Here is a 20,930-nt window from a genome sequence, read left to right as displayed (position 1 = left end):
ACTCTTCCATAGGAGATGTGGTCCATCTGTACTTTCATTCTGATAAAATATCTTTCATATTTAACCTTCGTCTGGTCCAACCAAATATCTTATCTCTTAATCTCTTGTTCTGAGAATCAAATTCTTAAACTTGTTTTACGTCTTTCAGATACTCGTAGTACGTGTAACCCAATAGGTTCCCGATTTATCTTGGTCATCCATAATTAACTATTTAATTATGGATCGATTATGAGTAACACCTAGTAGTACATTATGATCTCTAATTAATCGAAAAATCATAGTTAATTCTAAAATTAGTTCTTAACCCTTTAGCAATTATAGTGAGTCATGTATTGTTCCTTTCATTCATCTTCTACCCACTTGGTTTAGGATATGGTTTACATGTCTATCCCACTAGGCTGACAATTGCACACTTAGCCTAAGTAATATTAACTCGTCCTGTGGATTCAAATTACTCCTACATATGTCTAAAAGTCTCATACTCTTAACATGTAATACTTTGTAAAGACTTTGAATAATAATCCTGATAAGTTGTCATTGGGCATATGTCTCCTCATAAGGAGCGGTGAATTCTCTATGAGCTATCTAAACACTTTCAGACACTTTGACTTATATCCAATCATTTCGGGTCCACATCTCGAAGGAGATGTTTTTCTTAAGATGTTAAAGTATAAGCCTCTATAACCAATGTGACTTGAATACCTTAAGTCGAATGAAACTTCCACTCAAACTAAAAAAAATACTTCACAGACATATCCATATATGTAGAGAACCATATGAAGATTTACAGCAGATCATTCCAATAAATTAGTTATCATAACTAGCATTCACGTTTAACTATCGACATCCCAATAATGTCTTCAGCTAGTAAGTAGCAACTACTTGGTTAGACCAAGGAGTATAACCTGTGCTAGTGTTACATGATTGATAATGTTCAAATGTATCAATTCATTGACTATGAAATATTTCAATACTTTCATAATTATATATGTAGAGATGCTCACTTGTAGTGATCCAATCACAAGTTCTCTCATGCATACTATGAATTGTATTACGGGTATTCAGTAAATGAGTTTAAGATCTTTCAAACACATAAGTAATGTGAACTCAAATAGTGAATTTTTATTGATCGAATTAAATAGTACAAATCATAAGGTGATTACCTTAGGATATATTTCAAACATAACAATCTCCTCACTGATTCATACAAGGATGATAGCGAGGGATATGCAGTATCTAAATGGAGATGCTCTCCAAACAGCCATAAAAATCCTAAAAGAAGGCCAGTACAAAGGATCCCCAATTTCTAAATCTTACATTAGATTTTCTTCTTCTTCCCGTATACTATCTCGTGTAAATCCTAATTAAAACGTTAATATGCCGAAACTCCTAGGTACCTATCTAACTTTAATCGTGTCTTAAGGCATCTCCAATAATCAAACCTCTCAATAAGTTTTTTTGTAGTTCCCAATGTGTCATATCAATACCACATTATAAGTATAAAAACTTCTTAGAGTATCTCCAATGGTTAAACCTCTCAATGAGTTTTTTTTTGTAATTTTCACATTATAAATCACATATTTTTATTTATTATTTTTTCATTTAATAGTTCTATATAATTTTCATTTGATATTTTAATTAATTATGATCTTTAATTTAATTTATTTATAATTAATAAATTTTAGAAATTTAATTTAATTTATAATTTTCATTTAATATTTAATTAACTTATAAATTTAATTTAATTATAATTATTTCTATATTTTCTAAGTTATCTTAAATATATTTATTTTTTCAAAAAAAAAATACCGCTTTAATGATTACTAACTATTATTAACTATTTATGAAATGAAACATTTATAATTAAATGTTTCATAAAAAAAATAAAATATATATATATATATATATATAATTATTTGGAAAGATTCAATCAAATTAATTACTGGCTTCATCTTTGAAAGAAAAAAAAATATTTAAAAATTCAAATCATAAAAATCTCAAACTTCACCTATACAGTCATAAAAAAAAAAATTATTAAAGTTTTTTAATTTTATAAACCTTTAATGCTCTTATTATTGTTCATTCAATCACCGTCACCGACAGACTCCACCACCACTTACTTCAAAATATCTGCTCCACTATCAATATTCAATCATCGAGAGACTCATCACCACCCACCTCACAATTTCTCCTCCAACATCGATTATTCAGAAATAGATATGGCTTATTATTATTGTTCATTCAAGCCTTCGCTCCTCTTTCTCCTTTTCTACATCGCAACCTCTCAGGCGAAACACTCCATCACCACTCACCTCCATTTCTTCATCCACGAGAACGTTAACAGCCCAAACGCCACCGCTATCACCGTCGTCAACTCCACCACCAGCAACCCCGGCGGCTTCGGCAGCATCGGGATCTTCGACGATGAACTCCGAGAAGGCTCGAGCGTTGACTCGAAGCTCATTGGACGGGCCCAAGGCATGGCTCCCGAGGTGTCGCTTAGCGAGATGGCCTGGCTCGTACTCATCGACTTCGTCTTCACGGACGGAGAGTATAACGGTAGCTCCCTCATGGTGGTGGGCCGGGCGACGTTCGAGGGCCCCACCGAGCGCAGCATCATCGGCGGCACCGGAAAATTTCGAATGGCGAGGGGCTACACCATTAACAAATTGCTAAGTGGTGCTCCGACAGGACACGTAATCGCCGAGTATGATGCTTACATCGTGCATTAATTAATAAGTGTGTTGCTGTGGTTGCGATCTCAATTTCTTATGAGCTAGCATGTTTACATGCATAATCGCCGACTGCGATGCTTATATCGTGCATTAATAAGTGTGTTGTTGTGGTTGCGATCTCAATTTCTTATGACCATGTTTACACTATGGAAGTATTAATAAACATGTAATTTGGAGAGAATTAAACATTTTTCTCTTGCAGTAATTTGTGAAATAATTAAATAAATCGATTATAAAAACGATAAATTAGAGAAAAATCTTCATCACAATGTTAACTTTGCATATAATCCTCATGTCCAAAAAACTTTGTTTCCACTCCCTGCATGTAAAGTATTAATTATTTCAACTCCCTCATGCAAATATTGATACCTAAATTGCCCCTCATATTTTTTAGGTACAAAAATTTCAAAATTGAGTACAAAAAGTCCAAAAATAAGTATAATTCATCTTAAAGTCAGTACTTTATATTAAAAATCGAGTATATTTTCTATCAAAATTGTTCCTCTTATTTTTTAGGTATAAAAAATCTAAAAATAAGTATAATTCATATTAAATTCAGCACTTTACACTATAATCTAGTACTCTATACTAGGATCGAGTATATTTTCTATCGAAATTAATCCTCATATTTTTCGGTACAAATAGTCTAAAAATGAGTATAATTCCTATTAAATTCAACACATTAAACTAAAGTCGAGTATATTTTGAGGTAAAAAAAGAACCGTACTTAATTTGATAGAAAAATATACTAGATTCTAAGTTAATATACTCAATTTAAGAGGATTTATACTGATTTTTAGACTTTTTTACCTAAAAATATCATGGGCAATTAGGTAAAGATGTTTAACTGGGGAGTGAAAACAAAAATTTTTATGGATGGAAACTACATACAAAGATTTGTTTACAATAAAAACTGCATGTAAAATTACCCTTATAAAAATCTTGTGGAGGTCAAACAATTATTGGCCCATGAATGAGTGTCAATTATTTGCGTCTACCTATAATAAAGTCCACTCTTAAAGTCAAATTTGGATGATAAAATATCATTTGTTTAATTGAAATTTGTTCATAACATCTCTTGACCCCGGGCTATTACTAATGAATAATTACAAATTCAAACTCTTATTCGTCAAAAGACCTTAATAAATGGATTAAAACGATGAGTTGTTTGAAGTAAAAAAAAACATGCTAATTATATTCTAATGTTTATGTGAAGTTAACAAGAATTTAAAGTTAAATAAGTAAAATTATGTAATTTCATCAAATCTTTGATTATTTGACAATTTTAAATGTGAATTACAACTATATTTACTCAATAAAAATGTAAGAACATCATATCATTTTTTCTATCACTATATCTAAAATTCAGGACAAATAACTCATTTTATTAAATTTAAATAATCATATTTCATTACACACTATATCAACTATTCTAAATTTTTATTATCTTTGATTTTTTTATTATTTTTTATTATTATATTTATGAAATGAGTGGAAGGAGAGTAATTGAAAAGAATGAGTCTAATGAGAAAGATTAAAAAAATTATTATTTTACTTTCAGGATAGAGATTTAATTTCCTAAATTTAGAGAATCATTATTTATAAAATCTAAATTTAAGAAATAGATAGGATAATTCATGCAAAAAAATTTTTAGATATCCTATTTAAATTTAAGATAAAATATTTAGATAGAATAATTGATATAAATATTTTAAATATTATATTGTTTTCCGTATTTAGACCTACAGTTATACTAGTAGCCATACCCTTAATTATAAAGCTATTTATTTTTTAATAAATAAAAAAAGGAATATGATAAATCCACAATGAACGCTTCTTATCATGAATCCATTTCAATTAATAATTAGCAAAAAAAAAATATTAATGCATCACAAAAACTGCGCCGAACTTCATTAAACATTCTGAAGTTGGGCCCATGCAAGTCCACTGGGCCCAGCGGGCTGAGCACGGGCCGCAGTGGGCCAAAATGTTTAACTGTGACGTCATGATTGACCGTCCGTACCGGTCAACCATTTTTGTTTACTGAAAGCGTTCTACTTTTCAATGATTACGCAACTCCAATTGTTCAAAATCTGGGGAATTAGATTGCCAGTGCAGGTTTGTTGGTTCAATGTCACGAGTAGAATAGATATGATCTTGATTGATTGATAGATAGTGTGCTACGCCGCTATTATTCTCTTTGTATTGAACTGTTATATCAATATAATATTCGTAGTATTAATTATATTTTATCTTCAAACTATTACATTCGTTTAAAATTTATTGATATTTTCTGGTGCTCACAGTTTGTTTTTCTTCAAAGTAAACAGTGCACCGTATTCCAAGGTGCTCCTTGACTTTGAACATCGTTTTCGCTGTAAAACAGACGCAGTAAAAAGGAGAAGAAAGATGTCATCAATGGTGGCCTGATACGTCTCTCTTCTTCGTGGCAAAGTGGAAGATGGACAGTGATGGCGATGATGCCATCCTCTCACATCAGTAGCAGTTCCGTGGAGCAAACAAAGTCCCATCGCATCAAACAACATGCAGTTGGGAACTTGAAACTGAAATACTAGTTTTCTAATGCTCCTCCACATTAAATATGCATTAATGCCATGCTAATATAAACCTGTCAGCTGAGGGCAGAGGATGAAACTCAAGCTTAAGCATGATTTCCTCTGGTACTTTACTCTCGTTGCAGGAGGCCAGCCATTAAACAATGCCATGTAAAGAAGCAAGCACTGTCTCTTAGTTGTTCGTGGGGTATTTGTGTTGCTGCTGATCGGATTCAGAGGAGCAAAAGAGGATCTCTCACTCTTTCTTTTTTTTTTGTTTCTTTTTTTTTTTAACTTTCCAACTTGGTGATGGGCATGGATGAACATAGCAGCAGTAGCAGTGGCTACATTTCCTGCCAAGGAGACGAGGAGAGGAAGCTCTCCTACTTGTTCGACCATTTGCCAGTGAACTTGTCATCTTATGCGTCTACTTGTGCCGTCGGCTTCCTCTCTTCTGAGCCTGAGCAGATGCCGTCCTCCTCCTCATTCCCTAACTCTTCTTCCTGTGTCGATGGTGGAAGCAAATCACTGGAGCAGGACTTTGACTCTGTTGACTGGGAAAGTGAGGTGGGTTCTGCTCTCCTTTGCATGTTTTAGCTTTGTTTCTCGCTGATTGGGTTGTTGTTCTTGTTCTTGTTCTTATGGGTTACAGGAGGGATTGGAGGTGCTCGAGGAGCCTGTGAAGCTTGTTCCACTCAGGAGCTCAGGCTCAAAGCGAAGCAGGGCTGCAGAAGTTCATAACATGTCTGAGAAGGTGACTCGAAGTCTTTTCTTTCGATTATTAAAAAAAAAAAAGTTTTGAATTGAGGAATGATTGTGTGGATGCAGAGGAGGAGGAGTAGAATAAATGAGAAGATGAGAGCATTGCAGAATCTTATTCCCAACTCGAACAAGGTGCAACTTGTGTGTTTTCCCCTCTTTTTAGCCATGAAACTATCTTTATTTCGGTGTGTTGTGCTTTTCGAGCAGACAGACAAGGCTTCCATGCTCGATGAGGCCATTGAATATCTCAAACAATTGCAGCTCCAAGTTCAGGTCAGAAATTTTTTGTTGCCTCCTTCAAGTTCTGTAGTTTCTTCAACATCTTTCCTGTTTTGTTCCTACTGGTTTGGAAAATTGTTATCTCCTTTTTTTCTCCAACCCAAACTTCATTCAGTTCTTCAACTGTTCCTTTTTCTATGTTTCTCTGGAGATTTTTGTTTCTGAAGCCTCAAGAATGATTCTGATATTGTATCGATTAGTCATTTGTTTATTACATCAAACGCAATTAGGAATCAGGCAGTTTCATGACATCTGTGTCCCAATATCAGAAACACATACAGAGTTGAACATGTTCTTGAGTCTGATGGGCATTCCCATGAACCTGATGCAACACTGTACCTCAGACTTTGAATTTGTGTTCACTTAGTGCCACATCTTTTGACTCTTTTTACTTGATGAAGTGTGCAAAAGAGGTAGATGCCATGGCCACTTTTTTTTGGCCTGTCAATGTTGAATATTGCAATTCTTTCTATCTAAGCTATCGATCTTCAATCTGATTGGTATCCCCAAACTTTCAAAGTGTGTTCTCTACTTGGTGCCAAATCTTTTAACTCTTCTACTTAATGAAGTATGTATAATAAGAGGATGCCATGGACACTTTTCTGCTTGTCCATATTGAATGCACCCTAATGAAGAAATCTATATTAGTTGCTTTTGGGGCTAATCTATATTAGTTGCTCGCAGATTCTCTCGATGCGGAATGGGCTCAACTTCCATTCCATGTATATGTCCGGAGCTCTTCAATCTCTGCAAGCCTCTCAAATGAGCATCGGTTTCAGTTCGGATCATGATCCAGCAACGAAAGTGGAATCCACCATGATACCATTGAACCAAGATTCAGCAGCTGCTCAAACATCATTTGGTGTGCCTGGACAACACGGATGCTCGCAGCCATTGCCCGTGATGCCCGGTCTCATCAATGTGACTAATCCACGGATGAACTCATCGCAATCCCAGCACGGATCATTCCAAGTTCCTCCATCTTGTGAGGTATTGTTTCCCTGTTGCTGATAAACTAAAGTAGTTCCGAAAACTCAAGGATTCTTTTGCAAGCACAAAGGGAAATTCAATAGTTTCAATCAATAATTTCCATAGCCTTAATATGAACCATTTTGCTTTGAAGGCGATGTTCACCGGTGACCTATCGACCCACATGAACTTAGTTTCAGTTCACTATGCCCACAACCTCTCAGGTAAACTTTCTTAATATTATTGAAGAATTAAACTTGGTTAATGCGTCCCTGATCATGCTGATTCCATTCTAATACTAAAGAAACTGAGAGAAGTTCATCAGCCATGAATCCTGAACAAGTGACTGGGCAAACAACATCAGGAATTTGCATCAACCATCACCTGGAAGAATTATCAAATGATGACAGTTTCATCCATCACCTGCAAGGGTAATAGAAACTTTCTTCCTCTGTTTCCTTTGCTTCCCTTCTTCCCTTGAAGAAGTAATTAAAATTATCATTACTTTTCCTCAAAATAAGAGAAGAAAAAGAAAAAAAAAACAGACAAACAAACATTTTGGCATTTGCTGATGTCGTTGAGTGTGTCATGTGATGTCGACCAGCTTGGGGACTGGGGGTGCTTTTCCGAGTGCTGATGCCAATGCCAAGGAAGAACATCAAAGTTACTAGAGTACATTGAATGCTTTAGCTTGGACTTGACTAATGTTGAGTGCTTTTAAGGCAATAGGATTTAGACTCAGCAGCAAGAGAAGCATTTACATCTGTTTTTGGGATTTTAGAGGACTTGTATTTTGAACATCTCTTTAGCACTGAGATGATGAAAAAGTGTGACTGATCATGAATAGCTCCACTTCTCAGTGCTGAAGAATTTTTCATCATTTATGTAGAAAAAAAGATTAAATCAAGAACATCAATCTCGTAAAAGAAATTTAGATGTAATTGGTTAATATTGATGCTATAGTTATGTGTTTTTTTTGTGTGTATTTGATTGCTTGTTCTACTTTAGTCCTCTAGTCATGAATTTGAAGATTCTTTTTCATTAAATTAATCATCAAATATCAAGTTAGTGAGGGATCAAAAATAATATAATTGATTTGAAAAATGATTAGAACAAATGGTGGGTTTATGTATAATTTGTGAATGGTCATATGGCCCATAACTATTAATTTGAGCCCATTATTGAGATTGGGGCTCATATACAATTTTTAAAGAAGGGCCTTTGATACTTTACTTGAATTTCAAGGTGTCAATTTAAAAAACCTCAATGTATTAGATTTATTGGTTAGATGAATTAGACGGGATTATCGTCTAACTTGAGCATTGGTATGATTCTGTCTAACTTGAGCATTGGTATGATTTTAAAGTTTTCGGGATCATCGTATCGTGGTAAGATATTCAAGTTATCATTCAGGTATTCGTAGTTTGAATTTTAATTATGGTGTATTTATAAGATTTTTTTTTTTTCAAATGATGGTATAATCAAAGAACGTTAGATTTCTAAGTTAGTTGTTATATGTGTTTTTCGATTTATTCTTATGGTCAATGAAAAATTTTTGTGAGACTGGATTGGTCATTCAGAAATAATTAATGTGACTAATTAGGATTATCAATTAGTATGATTTTAAAAAAAAACAACTTTTAATGGTATCTTCATTTATAGTAATAAAGAGAAGAAAAAATATAGTAAAATAGAAGACATTATTGATCATGATGCCTAGGGTTTAGCATATGTTGCTTTTCCTTTGAGAAAATTTGTATGTTTGGGTTTTATTCCACATGATGACAATTTTGGACCACTTGGAATTCATCACTATAATAAATTAACTCACACATATTATGCCACTTGCCCTCCTAGTGGATCCACATCTTATAATTAAAAACACATACAAAAAGAAGCATCACTACAAGACCATCATTGAAAACAATATCTATTGGTTCTTTGTTAGAGGGATGGTATTCCAACCAAATTAGGATTTACTCAACATCTTTAGACACTTAAGTATACTTTGCATTCATTTTATTATTTACATTGGATAAGATAAATGAGTTTTCCACAACATGGATATTGAAATGTATAGATCTTATAATTTGTCATAATTTTAAGTTATTATAAATTATTTAAAATTCAACTTGTCTTATTAGATTCGGCTGACACCTAGTTGTTTGATATATTTTGGTCTTGACTTAGCAAAGTGGGTGATGCAATAACTGTGTGGCAGCACTATTTAGGGGGGCATCTTGAAATTTTTATTATTTCATGTCAAAGTTTGTGAAAGAGTATTCATGGCATTGATTATGAACCATGAGATCACGTGCAGTATTTATCACCTCTCACGTGTAGGAATTATTACTTTGACTTTGGAATAAATATTTCCCGGGGCTTAAATGTAAACTTATATATAAATGTAACTTCGTTATTTGTCTCCGTCAAACATTAATTAATAAAATATATTAGACAAATCATGAGGTGAAGTGACTCTTTACATTAAATGTGTTGGTCATGAATATTATTAGTTAAGGAGTCTCTTAACTATTAAACTGATATTGATAATGACAATTTGTATATTAATACAAGAGGAAAGATAAGTCAAAGGGGAAAGAAAAAACTTATAGATTTTCTTATATCTACATCATGTTTTAATCTAAAATGAAATCAATTTTAAAATAATTATTAAAGATTGACTTAATTTATTTCTTATGAATTTGAGCTTAGTTCATTTAGATATTATTGAGTTCATTATTCAAGTTTATCTTAAGTTTGGTCATTTAGATATTATCGGATTTTTAATTTAAACTTATTTCATTATTTGAAATTTTTACTTATTTAATTAGTTATTGAGTTTGATAATTTAAATTTATTTATTTATTTTAATTTTTTTTATATTTATTTAGCATATTGATAATGAACATGATTTACAAATGTTAATAAGCTGAATATATATATATATATTTATACTAGTGATCGTGCACATGCGTCGCTGTGTAATATAATACATTAAAATCAACATTTTATAATGAAATTACATTAATTAAAGTATTTTAGCATTAAAATACTAAAGTAGAGTCATTAAGGTAAAGTATATTTTTGAAAATTTGAATTATTTGGATTTTTAAAAATTCAAATTGTTTGGATTTTTGAGTGTCACCCTTATGGCTTCCTTATGAAAAAAAATAATTTAATTTAATATTATACTTATCTTAATAAAAAAAACTAAGAAAAGTAAAAAAAATTAAGAAAAATATATTTTTTAATATTATCGGCCTAAAATATTTATAGAAGTTTCTTTGATTATAATATTGTCAATTCTAAAATGTGGGACTAAATTCGCTTGTAATATTACTAATAAACTTTAGAATTATTATTAGTGTGAATAGAAAAAAAGGATATTAATGTAAATTTATTTTAAGTTTCACCAAAGTTAATAAGTAAAGAGGATAGATTTTTAATAAATTAGTAATATATATATATAATTAATTATATATATATATATTGAATGAATATAAATAAATTTTTTTAAGTCAAATATTAAATTTATTTATCAATGCCCGTTTATTTATAGCCCTAACTTTGATCGCAGATTTTTAGAACTGATGTACCGATTTAGAAATAACTCAACTCTAAGGCCACATTTGAGTAATTGCTCCTAGTGTTATCGGCATCTTTCCTAGCTCACTTGTCTCCTCCCGTCACCAATCAGTAAATGAGGCCTTCTCATTGGTACTAACCATGGGTCCCGAAAAAATATCGATTTGCAACTAGTACAGACAGGTGGGCCCGTACTCGACTTGTCGTCCGTAGCAACGCCACGATCACCACGAGGTCGCTGTCACGTGAGCTGTCGCCAACGGAAAACCCATGCGCGTCTCTCGGGGAGGGGCCCGGCTCTGCAGCCAATAAAAAAAGCCCATTCCACGGAATCCCTTTCCTCGTGGTCATGGATTCTCTCTCTCCCCAAGAAACGGTCCGAAATCAGGTTCGCATTTAGGTGGGCCCGCCATAAGAATGCAATCGAAACCAATGCTATTCTGTACGTTGCCTCGTACGAGACAGCAGATCTAACGTCGCAGGCTGGCCCTCGCCGACACTTTGCTCGATCTCCCCCGTATTTTAAAAAAACTAAAATTAAAGCGAAAAAAATAAGCTGTAACTTCCTCACATTCACCCATTTTTTTCTTTTGCTTTTTTAAATAAAAGTAAATAAAGAGTTAAGGATCAAAATTATGAAAATTCTAGTATAATTTCGCAAATAAAATTACATATTAGATTTATAATCCTAGTAAAATGCAAAAAAAAAAAAAAAATAATAGTGAATTCTGCTTTCAAAATAAAATCATGCACAAAATACTCACAACAGAATAATAATAAACATTAACATAAAGATTTAATTAAATACATAATGCAGAAAACGAGAGAGATGAGGAGAATATAGCTGAGGTGGCTTGGCCTCTGCATTGTCGTCGTCTTGTTCCTCCACTGTGCATGTTGTTGTGGTGCTGGTACGGAGATGGCGGCCATCCTCTGCTTTGCCTTTCCTTCTCTCATCCTGAGAATGGAGCTCCTGCGTCGAACTGAACTCGCCTAAACTCTTTCTTCTTTCCTCTCTTTCAAGATAAAGTAGGCATTTTCACTGCTCATCTTCTTTTTCTTCATTCCTTTAGTTCTGACTTGCTGCTTTCTTGGTGCTGTAAACTGCAATGTTTTGTTGTAGTTTTTGCCTAAACTGAAACTTCTGCTGTCGGATTTCTTTAATCTTTTGCCGCTTTTGTTCCATTTTCTGCTTGATACTGATGATGCTAGGGATTGCTCACAGCTTGAGAGTGATTATTTGGATTTTAAGGTAAGTTTAGGCTGTTTCTAGTACTGAAAAGGTGACATGCATGGAGTTTGAGAAGCATGGTTGATGTTCAGAGCAATGAGAAAGCCTAAATTAGTCTCCTAACTGTTTGGAGCTTATTTTAGATATGTTTTTGGTGCTGAAAAGGTTGAGATGCATGGATTTGGGGAAGCATGGTGGTTTCTCAGAGCAATGAGGAACCCTAAATTAATCTACTAGCACAAACGATTAGCGATTGCTTCGTCCAGTGGCAAGAAAACTAGATCTAGACCTTTCTACTCATTCAAATCTGTTATGTATAATACTAGTGTCAGGAGGAGTTTAATTTTCTCTCAAAATCACCACCAAAAAAAAAAAAAAAAAGTCTCCTACCTGTTTGTAGCTTTGTTTATGCAGGTGTTAATAGTTTCAAGAAGAGAGATATATTGATATCAAACAGGAAAGATGAGCTGAAATAGAATAAACACTAAGTTGAAAGCAGAAATATTATTGTGTGAATTCTCTTTTATTTCTGGTTACATTTGTATTAATGGTTAAAATAAAATAAGTTGCGTTTAAGTCAGTTTAATTCCTTGCTGCTACTAATGTTTGCATAATCTGAATTCAGGATGAGCAATCTGTACAAAACCTCTAGCAGGAATCAGAAAAACCCAATCCAAGCCAAGCTAACAATAAGCAAATAGACAGTTAAGTCAAGAAACAAATTGAGTTTTATACAATGCTTATGACTTTGTTACGGATTGCATGAATCTTATCTCTTAGTTGTGTTCTATACAATGCTATATCATCAAGCTGTCTTCAAACTCTTGACTTACTGATTCTATATGTTTTTATACACTTGCCAGAATTATGGATAACAAGAAATGGCTGTGGAAGAGGAAATCTTTAGAAAATAACATTGAGGTAAGAAGTCGGTTAATATTTATATTTCCTTATTATTCTCCCTCTCGGTTCTTTAACCGTTTGCAACTTTTTTTCAGAAAGAGAGGACTCTAGAGTTAGAGAGATCCCTCGAAGAGTTAAAGGATCAACTTTCATTAGTTCGCATCGAGTCCAATACTAAAGATGATCTCTTGGCAAAACAAGCAAAAGTGTCGGAGGAAGCAATTGCAGGTTTGACATTTCCTCTAAAACTGCATAAACATGTGCTGTTTCCCTCTTTTTCTTCATTACTAATTCACCTTGTTCAATTTTTCAGGATGGCGAAAAGCCGAAGCCGAAGCCCTTTCTTTAAAGCAACAACTGGATGATGCTTTACTTCAGAAGAGAACTGCTGAACAAAGAGTAGCCGATAGAGATGTGGCATTAAAAGAGTGCATGCAACAGCTTCATGTGACCAAGGAAGATCAGCAGTTCATTGTCAACAATGCCTCCTTGAAGATATCGAGAGAGCAGGAGAAGATTCGCACATTAGAACAGAGGTTAGCAGATACAAATCAGAAGCTCACCGAGTCAGCGGTTGAAATTAGCAACTTGAATAGAATTCTAGTGGTCAAAGAACAATTGCTCAAAGAATTGTGTGAGTCTAAATCGAATGTAGAAGCAAAGCTCACGGAAGAGATGAGTAGACTTGATTCATCTGAGAAACTCATTGCTTCGCTAAAGTATGAGCTATGCATGCTTCAGAAGGAGATTGAGATCAGAAACGAGGAGCGGGAATACAGCCATCGATCAGCAAATGCTGCTCATAGACAACACCTTGGGAGCATTAAGAAGATTGCTAAGCTAGAAACAGAGTGCCAACGATTGCGTATCATGGTCAGGAAGAGGCTGCCGGGACCAACAGCTTTAGCGAAAATGCGAAGCGAGGTTGAGTCCATTGAAACAAGGAAGAGAGCTTCGAGCTCCATGGGTGAAGATTTCCACTTAAAGGATACGGTTCTAGAGGACTGCTATGATCTATCAAGCAAGGGTGCTGTTGCTCTCGTCGATCGACTACGCACCACTGAAGACGAAAACAAGATTCTCAAAGAGTCACTGACCAACAAAAACAATGAACTTCAGGGATCACGAATCATGTTTGCACACACCGCATCGAAGCTGTCGCAGGTTGAGAAACAGCTCGAAGAACTATCCAAAAGGCAAGTCTGCTCGGAGCTAGCAACGGGAAACAGCCCTGTGCCATCTGATCTTCCACTTTCATCCATTTCCGAGCATGGTGCCACTGATGATGCTGTTAGCTGTGCCGAATCGTGGGCTTCGGCTTTGATTTCTGAACTAGAACACTTCAAAAGTGGAAAAAGGACCTTGTCATCATGCAGAAGTGCTGGAGTATCAGAGTTTAGTTTGATGGATGATTCAGTTGAAATGGAGAAACCTGCAACAGTTTCTGGAGACAATAATTCCTGTGTGACTACTAGAGACTCTTGTGCAGGGCTTGATTTATCAGAAGCAACAGGTAAGGAGGAGAGTCGAATCAGGTTCTCAACGTTTGATAACCAACCCAATTGGCTTCAAGACATTCTTAGGGTCATCCTGCAAAAGCAGCATATCATGCAAAAAAGTTTCAGTGCCATTCTCGACGATGTTAAGGCTGCTCTCGGTGACCTGAATTACAATACCGAGGGAAGTCGTCTCGACAACAGAAGCAGTTCCCAACAATCTCCTTCAAACTTTGAAGAATCGGTTCACAAACTTGTGGAATTGGTTGAGGGAATCAGAAATGGTCTGAATGTGCCACCCGGAGATGGAGAAACCAATAGTAAAGACCAAAAATCTCCGTCGGTAAACCGATACTTTGCGCGCGCATACTTCTGGGAACGTGCTGAGCTTGCTGCTGTTCTACAGAACTTTGTTTCGATGTGCAATGAGTTGTTATACAGAAAGGTTGATCTGCAAGAATTTACTGCTGGAGTAGCTTCAACTCTGGACTGGGTTATAAACCATTCCTTTTTGCTTCAAGATGCTATCGACAAGAAGGCGACAATGAGGAAACATACAGAGGTAGATGAATCAAACAGTGAGAATGAGATCAAAGCTATGATTTCTGCGTCGAAAAGTGTGTATCTCTCGTCGAGAATGGATGATGTAGAGACCAAACTGAAAGATGAAAATGAGCAACTAAAACATGAGGTCATGAGTATGGAGACCAAAAGGAAAGACTTGGAAGAGGTGCTGAAAGCATCAGATGCCAAGAATGAAAAATTGATGGCTCGACTTCGAGAGTTGGAAGGTAACTTCTCCAATTTGCAGCTTAAAGAGCCGAAGGGGCACATTGAAGACCAGATTATAAACCGAAAACTGATCAAAGAGAAAAACAATTGCTGCGAGGAATTAGAGGCAACATGTCTCGACTTGCAGCTACAAATAGAAAGGTGTGGACTATTCTCCATTTTTGAGCTTTGCTCTAAACGAAGTCTGCCTTACTGAAATATTTATCGCAGTGAATTGTCCAAGGAAACTCCAAAGTATGTTCTGCAGCAAGAAGAAAAGCTGATCGAGGCAGTAAGTATATTATCATTTATTCTGTGCTACACAGGATTTGATCCCATTACTCCATCAAACATACAGATTCATGGTTTAACAATAAGTCAAATTGTTTAATTTCCAGCTGCATTTTGTTGTATGATCTTGCAGGATTGTGATATAGCTGCAGCTTCGATGAAGCTCGCAGCTTGTCAGGAAACGATCGTAAACTTGGGAAAGCAGCTGAAAGCGTTGGCATCGCCACAAGATGCACCTCTATTCGACAAAGTCATATCGAGCCCTGGCACTGCGAAATCGAAACGCCGGCTTCAGTTAGTCGATCATATGAGAGAAGAGGATCAGACGAAGCCCCAATCTCCAAACACAAAGGAAGTCATATGCACTGAAGCACCAACGCCACCAACAGCTGCACAAAAGGAGGGTTCAATAAGAAGTGTCATGAATCTGCAGCCGGAGAAGTCTCCTGTTAGCAATCTGAAGTGTAAGACTGATGCAGGAATGCTTATGGTCGCCCCGAAGAAGCAAAAAAGAAGCTGGGGAGGGTTTCTGAGGAAGCTGTTGTTGTTTCATTCGAATTGACCTTCTTAACGAGATCTGAACTTGTTTCTTCTTTGGTTGCAAGCTAAGTGCAGCTCAGCTCATGTAAAATAGCAATAAGATGGCTTAACTTGCTGGTAGAACGTTTGATCTGGTGTAAGCTTCCTTCCATTTGAGAGCTCGTTATGTAATCTAATATTTCTATTTAAACGTGGAAAGGAAGGGAAAATAAACAATTTCCGAGAAGAAAAGCATAGAGTAGATCATGGACAAGATTACCATTCTAAACTTAGATCAACCTACCTACCAACACACATAAAAATACGCACGGATGAATCTCATTTAATTTCCCTCCTTTCTCTGTTCTTTTGGTCCACTTTTGTAGTCCTTTTTGGGGAATAGAGGAATCTTCGTGATTGCAACGCCACCCAAAAGCAAGAAGGCCCTTATCATGAAACCCCGACCGATTGGACGGCCTACCACCGCCACTCGACCGGGTTTTTTTTTCCATTTTTTTTTTGATTTTTTTTGCTTGTCACTCCCATTCAAATCCAACACTCACCTTTATTTTTCTCCATCTCTCTTTTTCCTTTCCTTTCTTTTACACGCAAAGTCAAACTCTCCCTCATCATTCGGTCTTCCCACTCTGCGCGTGCTCCATCACTCAACTCAAAATATTTGCCACTTCAATTTCATTTTTCAATTTTCGGATTAATTTAAATATTCCATTCATTGTTTTCCATTACTGTGATGCACTACATCATCACAGCTGATGTAATGCGTCTAAATGGAGACATGATTAATGAACTCAAATGATGATGAAATGTTCCCAATAGCTAAAGCTCCGTCACTTACGCCCCCACCCAATCACCGCCCGCCAACTGTCCACCGAGCCATCTCATGCCATGTATATAAACCGACTGCTCCTTCTCCTTGCCATAGAGCAAAGGAAGCCATGAAGATGATCCAACCACCATCACTCACCTTGTGGGATGGACATTCCTCCTCCTCTTCTTCGTCTCCTCCTTCTCCTTCTTCTTCCTCCTCCTCGACTTTCATCAATGCGGCTGTCGCAAAGCGCCTTCGTTCTCTTGTCCCCGTTCAAACGTCGTCGTCGTCGTCGGACGCCATCGCTGCTGAATTAGTAAGTCATCACTGGTTAATCTTGAATAATTAGCTATAATTTAGTAAGTTTAGTATTTCTCATTCACTCGATGATAGTTACGGTCCACGTGATCTGATTTGGGTTGACTCGAGTTTAATTTAGGTCCATTCGGGCGGGACGCGATGGAACCCGATGCCGGAGCAAGTAAAGCTGCTGGAGGCGCTGTACGCTGGCGGTTTGCGGACGCCGAACCCGGTCCAAATCGAGCAGATAACGGCCGAGCTGGGCCGGTTCGGCCGCATCGAAGGCAAGAACGTTTTCTACTGGTTTCAGAACCACAAGGCCCGGGAGCGGCAGAAGCAGAAGCGCGCCGCCGCCTTCCATCTCAAAGTAAGTGGCTCGATCTTCCTAAATTGCAAGACGAAACGACGAATGAATCGAAAATTGTTTGCAAACCGATCGCAGAAGGAAGAGATGGCGACGAAGGAGGCGACGGTGGATTTGGGTCGCAAGCGGAAGTGCAGAAGCTGGAGCAGAGCGGATGTGGCGGTGGTGGAGGATTGCGAGAGGAGGACGTTGGAGCTTTTCCCATTGCACCCCGAATGGAAACAGATTTGATAGTCTTCTTCTTTTGCGCCTTCATATCATAAAAACGCACTCCCTGCTTTTCCCTTCTTGTTCTTTCTGCTTTTTTCCCTTTAAAAGTACTGTTTTTTCTTTCCCGCTTCTGTCGAGCCATTTCAGTCTTTGGAAGAAGCCATCCACTCCGAGAGGAAGCAGAAGAAGAGCTGCTGGCTTGAGAGTTGAGAGAGAGCGTTGTTTCCTGCTCGGCTATGTTGCTTGAATGGAAGTATGATTACAATAGCAATGGGGAGGGAAACATGAGTGCTGGTACTTGGTCCTAGGAAATGCAGGGCAGAGAGTGAAGGTTAAAGTGTGAGTGTGTTCTGACAAGTGAGGTGAGATCGACGAACACTGCCCTGCCCTGCCCTGCCCTGCCCTGCTCTGTTTCTGAGTCCACTAGGGCGGAAGGAAGCATAGTTAGTGAAGTGATCTCCTCCTTCACGTTGTTGGGTTGTTGCCCATGTGGCGAACCCCCGTTCGTTGGTCGGACCGCTTCGGGATGGGTGAGAGTGGGAATCGAACCCGGTCCGGTTTAGATTATTGAGCTGGGCCGACAACGTTGATCAAGTTGCAATAGGGGAGGATAGGTGAGGGCGAGTCTAGTGTGAAGCATGCACATCCACACTCAAAATGTCATGATGGACTTTTTATCTATAGACACCCTTTTTCTTCCTATTTTCTTATTTTTCACCTTTTTGATGTGTGTTTGTGCAAAGTGATTGAAATGGATGTCGCAAAAAGTGTTGGTTGGTGGTCGCTTTATTTGTAGCTTCTATTTAAATAATTTTTAAATTATTTAAATTTACTTATTAGTAAAATTTATTTTTTACCTAAAAATTGACAGTTACTGAATGCTTTTCTCCATAACGATAATAAAACTAATTAAAAAATATATAGGTTTTTTCTATTCCAACCAATCTAGAAAGTCAAATGTATTTTTTTTCCCGAGTCAAACGTCAAAGCAGCACCGACCGCGTTCCTCCTCCTCCAATTCCTCGTCTCCATCTCTGTCTTTTCGTCGATTTCACCGATCATTAAGCGCATATTAAACTAGAATTTCAATAACACGTTAATCTCAATCAATCCAAATGGAAGAGCGAGAGATGGAGGAATTGGTATGCAAAGTCACCGGCGGCAACCGCCACCGCTACACCAGTCTCCGCGACGTCCTCCAACGGCACCGTCGCCACCACCCCATCTTCCGCAGCTCCCTCGGCCTCGCCCGCTACGCGTCCATGTTCACGTCGACGACGTCGTCGACGTCGCGGTACCAGCACTACTCCCGCGGCGGGGGTAGCGGCAGCGGCAGACGGCCGGTGCTCATCGACGCCTCGGCCATCCGCATCCGGGACCAGCTAGTGAAGCGCGCGGCGTCGGCGTACCTGAAGTCAGCGGCGACGGTGGTGGACGCCGGCGATCACCGGGACCGCGTGGTGAGAATGTGGCGGCGTTGTCTGAGCTGGCGTGCGTGTCTGTGGGACCCGCTCGAGAGCTGCGTCGGCGTCGCTGCCCGGACGGTGAGCCACGTCCTCGCCGCCGTCGTCGGCCACCTCGACCGGCTCTGCGAACGGGGGAGGAGTTTGCTTCACTGACCTTAATCCGACAATGTCCTTAATTTCTAAAGCTCCATGGCGATCTCAAATTTCCTTACATAGTCCACTCGCTCGATCAAAGATTCTGACAGAATTAAACTCAAATTGCCGAAGTTTTTCTCCCCTTCTTCCTTGTATTCAAGAGTGATGAATAAACATCTTCAACAGTTTCAGAAACCTTAGTTTTGAAGCAAAACTAGCAAATTAGCTTCTGAAAACACGATCGAAGAACAAAATTATGCTCGAATGCGAAAGTTTTGTTTTCCTTTCTTCCATTCAAGAATGATGAATAAACATCTGAAACATAGTAAAAAATAATGGAATCCAAGTGGATGAACACAAGGAAAAAACATCATAAACATCAAAAATGATCTCTGAGAAACAGCAACATGATAGGGTAACCAAATCTGAACAGATACAAAAGCACAGCTAAAATACAGCATCAGATTTGTGTTGAAAACCCGGTAGAAACTGATGCTTCATCAGTTACGTTGTTGTAATAGAACAGAGGAATTGTGAACTTTTCCTGTTGGGAAGTTGCTGTCATACCGAACCTCGGGGGCGGAGCCACCAGATCGAAGCAACTTCTGGCCGCAAGTCCCCAGCGGCTCGACGAAGGCGGCGGCGTCAAGGAGAGCCAACGGGCTCTAGACGTCCTCTCCGTCCTTGCCCACGCCGTCGAGATCTGCAACCCAAGCGGGCTTTTCTCCGGCGACAACCTTCCACAGCAACCTCATGTTAAGCACTAACCCGGTCCATTGCATCTTCACCGGAACGACTGTCTTTCCGGCACCGAGGATTTGGGGAGCTTATGTATTATTCCTCTTCAATTGGCAATCGGATGGCGAGATAGGATTAGAATTCTTATATAGATGGCGCTTGATCGGTCTGAAATTTGAAATCGGAGAACACGGTGCGCTGGGTAGGTAGCTCTGATGTTGATTATGTGAATACTGTGAGCTGAAAGCAGAAGGCACTGAGCGATTCCGCATATCAAAAAAGAGAAATAAGAAGAAAAAACATCAACAACCGGGCCAAGAGGTGTTCTCCTGAAGCGGGCACTCCGAGTGCGCTCAAGTTAAATAGATGGCCAAGAGAGAAAAGGAACATAATGAACATTAGAAATGAACAGTAAACTATGAGTGCTTAAAGTTGCATAGCCTAGAGTTGTATTGTGTTGCGTAGCGTTGTGTACTTGCCTGTAGGAGAAGACCCCATGTATAATATAAATTTTTCTCTATGTATAAATATCGATGCAATTTTAAAAAAGGACCGATCCTTTTAACACCTTTCTAAAAATGAACTCATAATTTCTGTGATTTATAGAGTAGAAGCTTCCTTTATAAAAAAACACACGGGGAATATTCTTTTGTTTATCTAACAATATTTATATAAAATGTCAAAAAGGAATATTAAGTCATTGAATTGATGGACCCAAAATATGCTTTACTAGCAAGTCGATCAAGTCCTTTACATAGCCCGATCAACTCTTATTTGTAGACGCGCTCC

General features: G+C 37.5%; 5 protein-coding genes across 5 annotated transcripts; all 5 read left to right on the top strand.

Moving 5' to 3' along the window:
* Positions 1-2,097: 2,097 nt before the first annotated feature.
* Positions 2,098-2,940, top strand: LOC122049703 (pterocarpan synthase 1-like). Its single transcript, XM_042611059.1, has one exon. The coding sequence runs from the start codon at positions 2,220-2,222 to the stop codon at positions 2,730-2,732; it is 513 nt and encodes a 170-aa protein (XP_042466993.1). The 5' UTR covers positions 2,098-2,219; the 3' UTR covers positions 2,733-2,940.
* Positions 2,941-5,163: 2,223 nt separating this feature from the next.
* LOC122048018 (transcription factor LRL1-like) lies at positions 5,164-8,273 on the top strand. The gene is made up of 8 exons (XM_042609611.1): positions 5,164-5,857; positions 5,943-6,044; positions 6,119-6,184; positions 6,260-6,325; positions 7,016-7,321; positions 7,455-7,524; positions 7,605-7,731; positions 7,905-8,273. The coding sequence occupies exons 1-8, from the start codon at positions 5,600-5,602 to the stop codon at positions 7,969-7,971; spliced, it is 1,062 nt and encodes a 353-aa protein (XP_042465545.1). The 5' UTR covers positions 5,164-5,599; the 3' UTR covers positions 7,972-8,273.
* A 3,458-nt stretch (positions 8,274-11,731) lies between these two features.
* On the top strand, positions 11,732-16,346 carry LOC122048017 (filament-like plant protein 7). The gene is made up of 7 exons (XM_042609610.1): positions 11,732-11,917; positions 12,745-12,823; positions 12,983-13,040; positions 13,118-13,250; positions 13,336-15,451; positions 15,521-15,581; positions 15,714-16,346. Exons 3-7 carry the CDS (start codon positions 12,987-12,989, stop codon positions 16,140-16,142), a joined length of 2,793 nt encoding a protein of 930 aa, XP_042465544.1. The 5' UTR covers positions 11,732-11,917; positions 12,745-12,823; positions 12,983-12,986; the 3' UTR covers positions 16,143-16,346.
* Positions 16,347-17,002: 656 nt separating this feature from the next.
* LOC122049702 (WUSCHEL-related homeobox 4-like) lies at positions 17,003-18,504 on the top strand. The gene is made up of 3 exons (XM_042611058.1): positions 17,003-17,244; positions 17,368-17,595; positions 17,671-18,504. Exons 1-3 carry the CDS (start codon positions 17,056-17,058, stop codon positions 17,821-17,823), a joined length of 570 nt encoding a protein of 189 aa, XP_042466992.1. The 5' UTR covers positions 17,003-17,055; the 3' UTR covers positions 17,824-18,504.
* Positions 18,505-18,902: 398 nt separating this feature from the next.
* LOC122049700 lies at positions 18,903-19,605 on the top strand. The gene has a single exon (XM_042611057.1). It carries the CDS (start codon positions 18,918-18,920, stop codon positions 19,419-19,421), a length of 504 nt encoding a protein of 167 aa, XP_042466991.1. The 5' UTR covers positions 18,903-18,917; the 3' UTR covers positions 19,422-19,605.
* The last annotated feature ends 1,325 nt before the right edge of the window (positions 19,606-20,930 follow it).

Source organism: Zingiber officinale, chromosome 2B (genome assembly GCF_018446385.1).
Source record: "Zingiber officinale cultivar Zhangliang chromosome 2B, Zo_v1.1, whole genome shotgun sequence".
NCBI lineage: Eukaryota > Viridiplantae > Streptophyta > Magnoliopsida > Zingiberales > Zingiberaceae > Zingiber > Zingiber officinale.
Note: the sequence above shows the minus strand (reverse complement) of the source record. Positions and strands in the feature narration are given on the sequence as shown.

What these genes read in the sequence shown, in the direction of transcription:
- LOC122049703 (XM_042611059.1), top strand. Translation starts at nt 2,220, where the DNA reads ATGGCTTATTATTATTGTTCATTCAAGCCTTCGCTCCTCTTTCTCCTT.
- LOC122048018 (XM_042609611.1), top strand. Translation starts at nt 5,600, where the DNA reads ATGGGCATGGATGAACATAGCAGCAGTAGCAGTGGCTACATTTCCTGC. An exon ending in TTCATAACATGTCTGAGAAG is followed by an intron (nt 6,045 to 6,118) that starts GTGACTCGAAGT and finishes GTGTGGATGCAG; the next exon opens with AGGAGGAGGAGTAGAATAAA. An exon ending in AAGTTCCTCCATCTTGTGAG is followed by an intron (nt 7,322 to 7,454) that starts GTATTGTTTCCC and finishes TTTGCTTTGAAG; the next exon opens with GCGATGTTCACCGGTGACCT.
- LOC122048017 (XM_042609610.1), top strand. Translation starts at nt 12,987, where the DNA reads ATGGATAACAAGAAATGGCTGTGGAAGAGGAAATCTTTAGAAAATAAC. An exon ending in CTTTAGAAAATAACATTGAG is followed by an intron (nt 13,041 to 13,117) that starts GTAAGAAGTCGG and finishes ACTTTTTTTCAG; the next exon opens with AAAGAGAGGACTCTAGAGTT. An exon ending in TTGCAGCTACAAATAGAAAG is followed by an intron (nt 15,452 to 15,520) that starts GTGTGGACTATT and finishes TATTTATCGCAG; the next exon opens with TGAATTGTCCAAGGAAACTC.
- LOC122049702 (XM_042611058.1), top strand. Translation starts at nt 17,056, where the DNA reads ATGAAGATGATCCAACCACCATCACTCACCTTGTGGGATGGACATTCC. An exon ending in ACGCCATCGCTGCTGAATTA is followed by an intron (nt 17,245 to 17,367) that starts GTAAGTCATCAC and finishes AGTTTAATTTAG; the next exon opens with GTCCATTCGGGCGGGACGCG. An exon ending in CCGCCGCCTTCCATCTCAAA is followed by an intron (nt 17,596 to 17,670) that starts GTAAGTGGCTCG and finishes AACCGATCGCAG; the next exon opens with AAGGAAGAGATGGCGACGAA.
- LOC122049700 (XM_042611057.1), top strand. Translation starts at nt 18,918, where the DNA reads ATGGAAGAGCGAGAGATGGAGGAATTGGTATGCAAAGTCACCGGCGGC.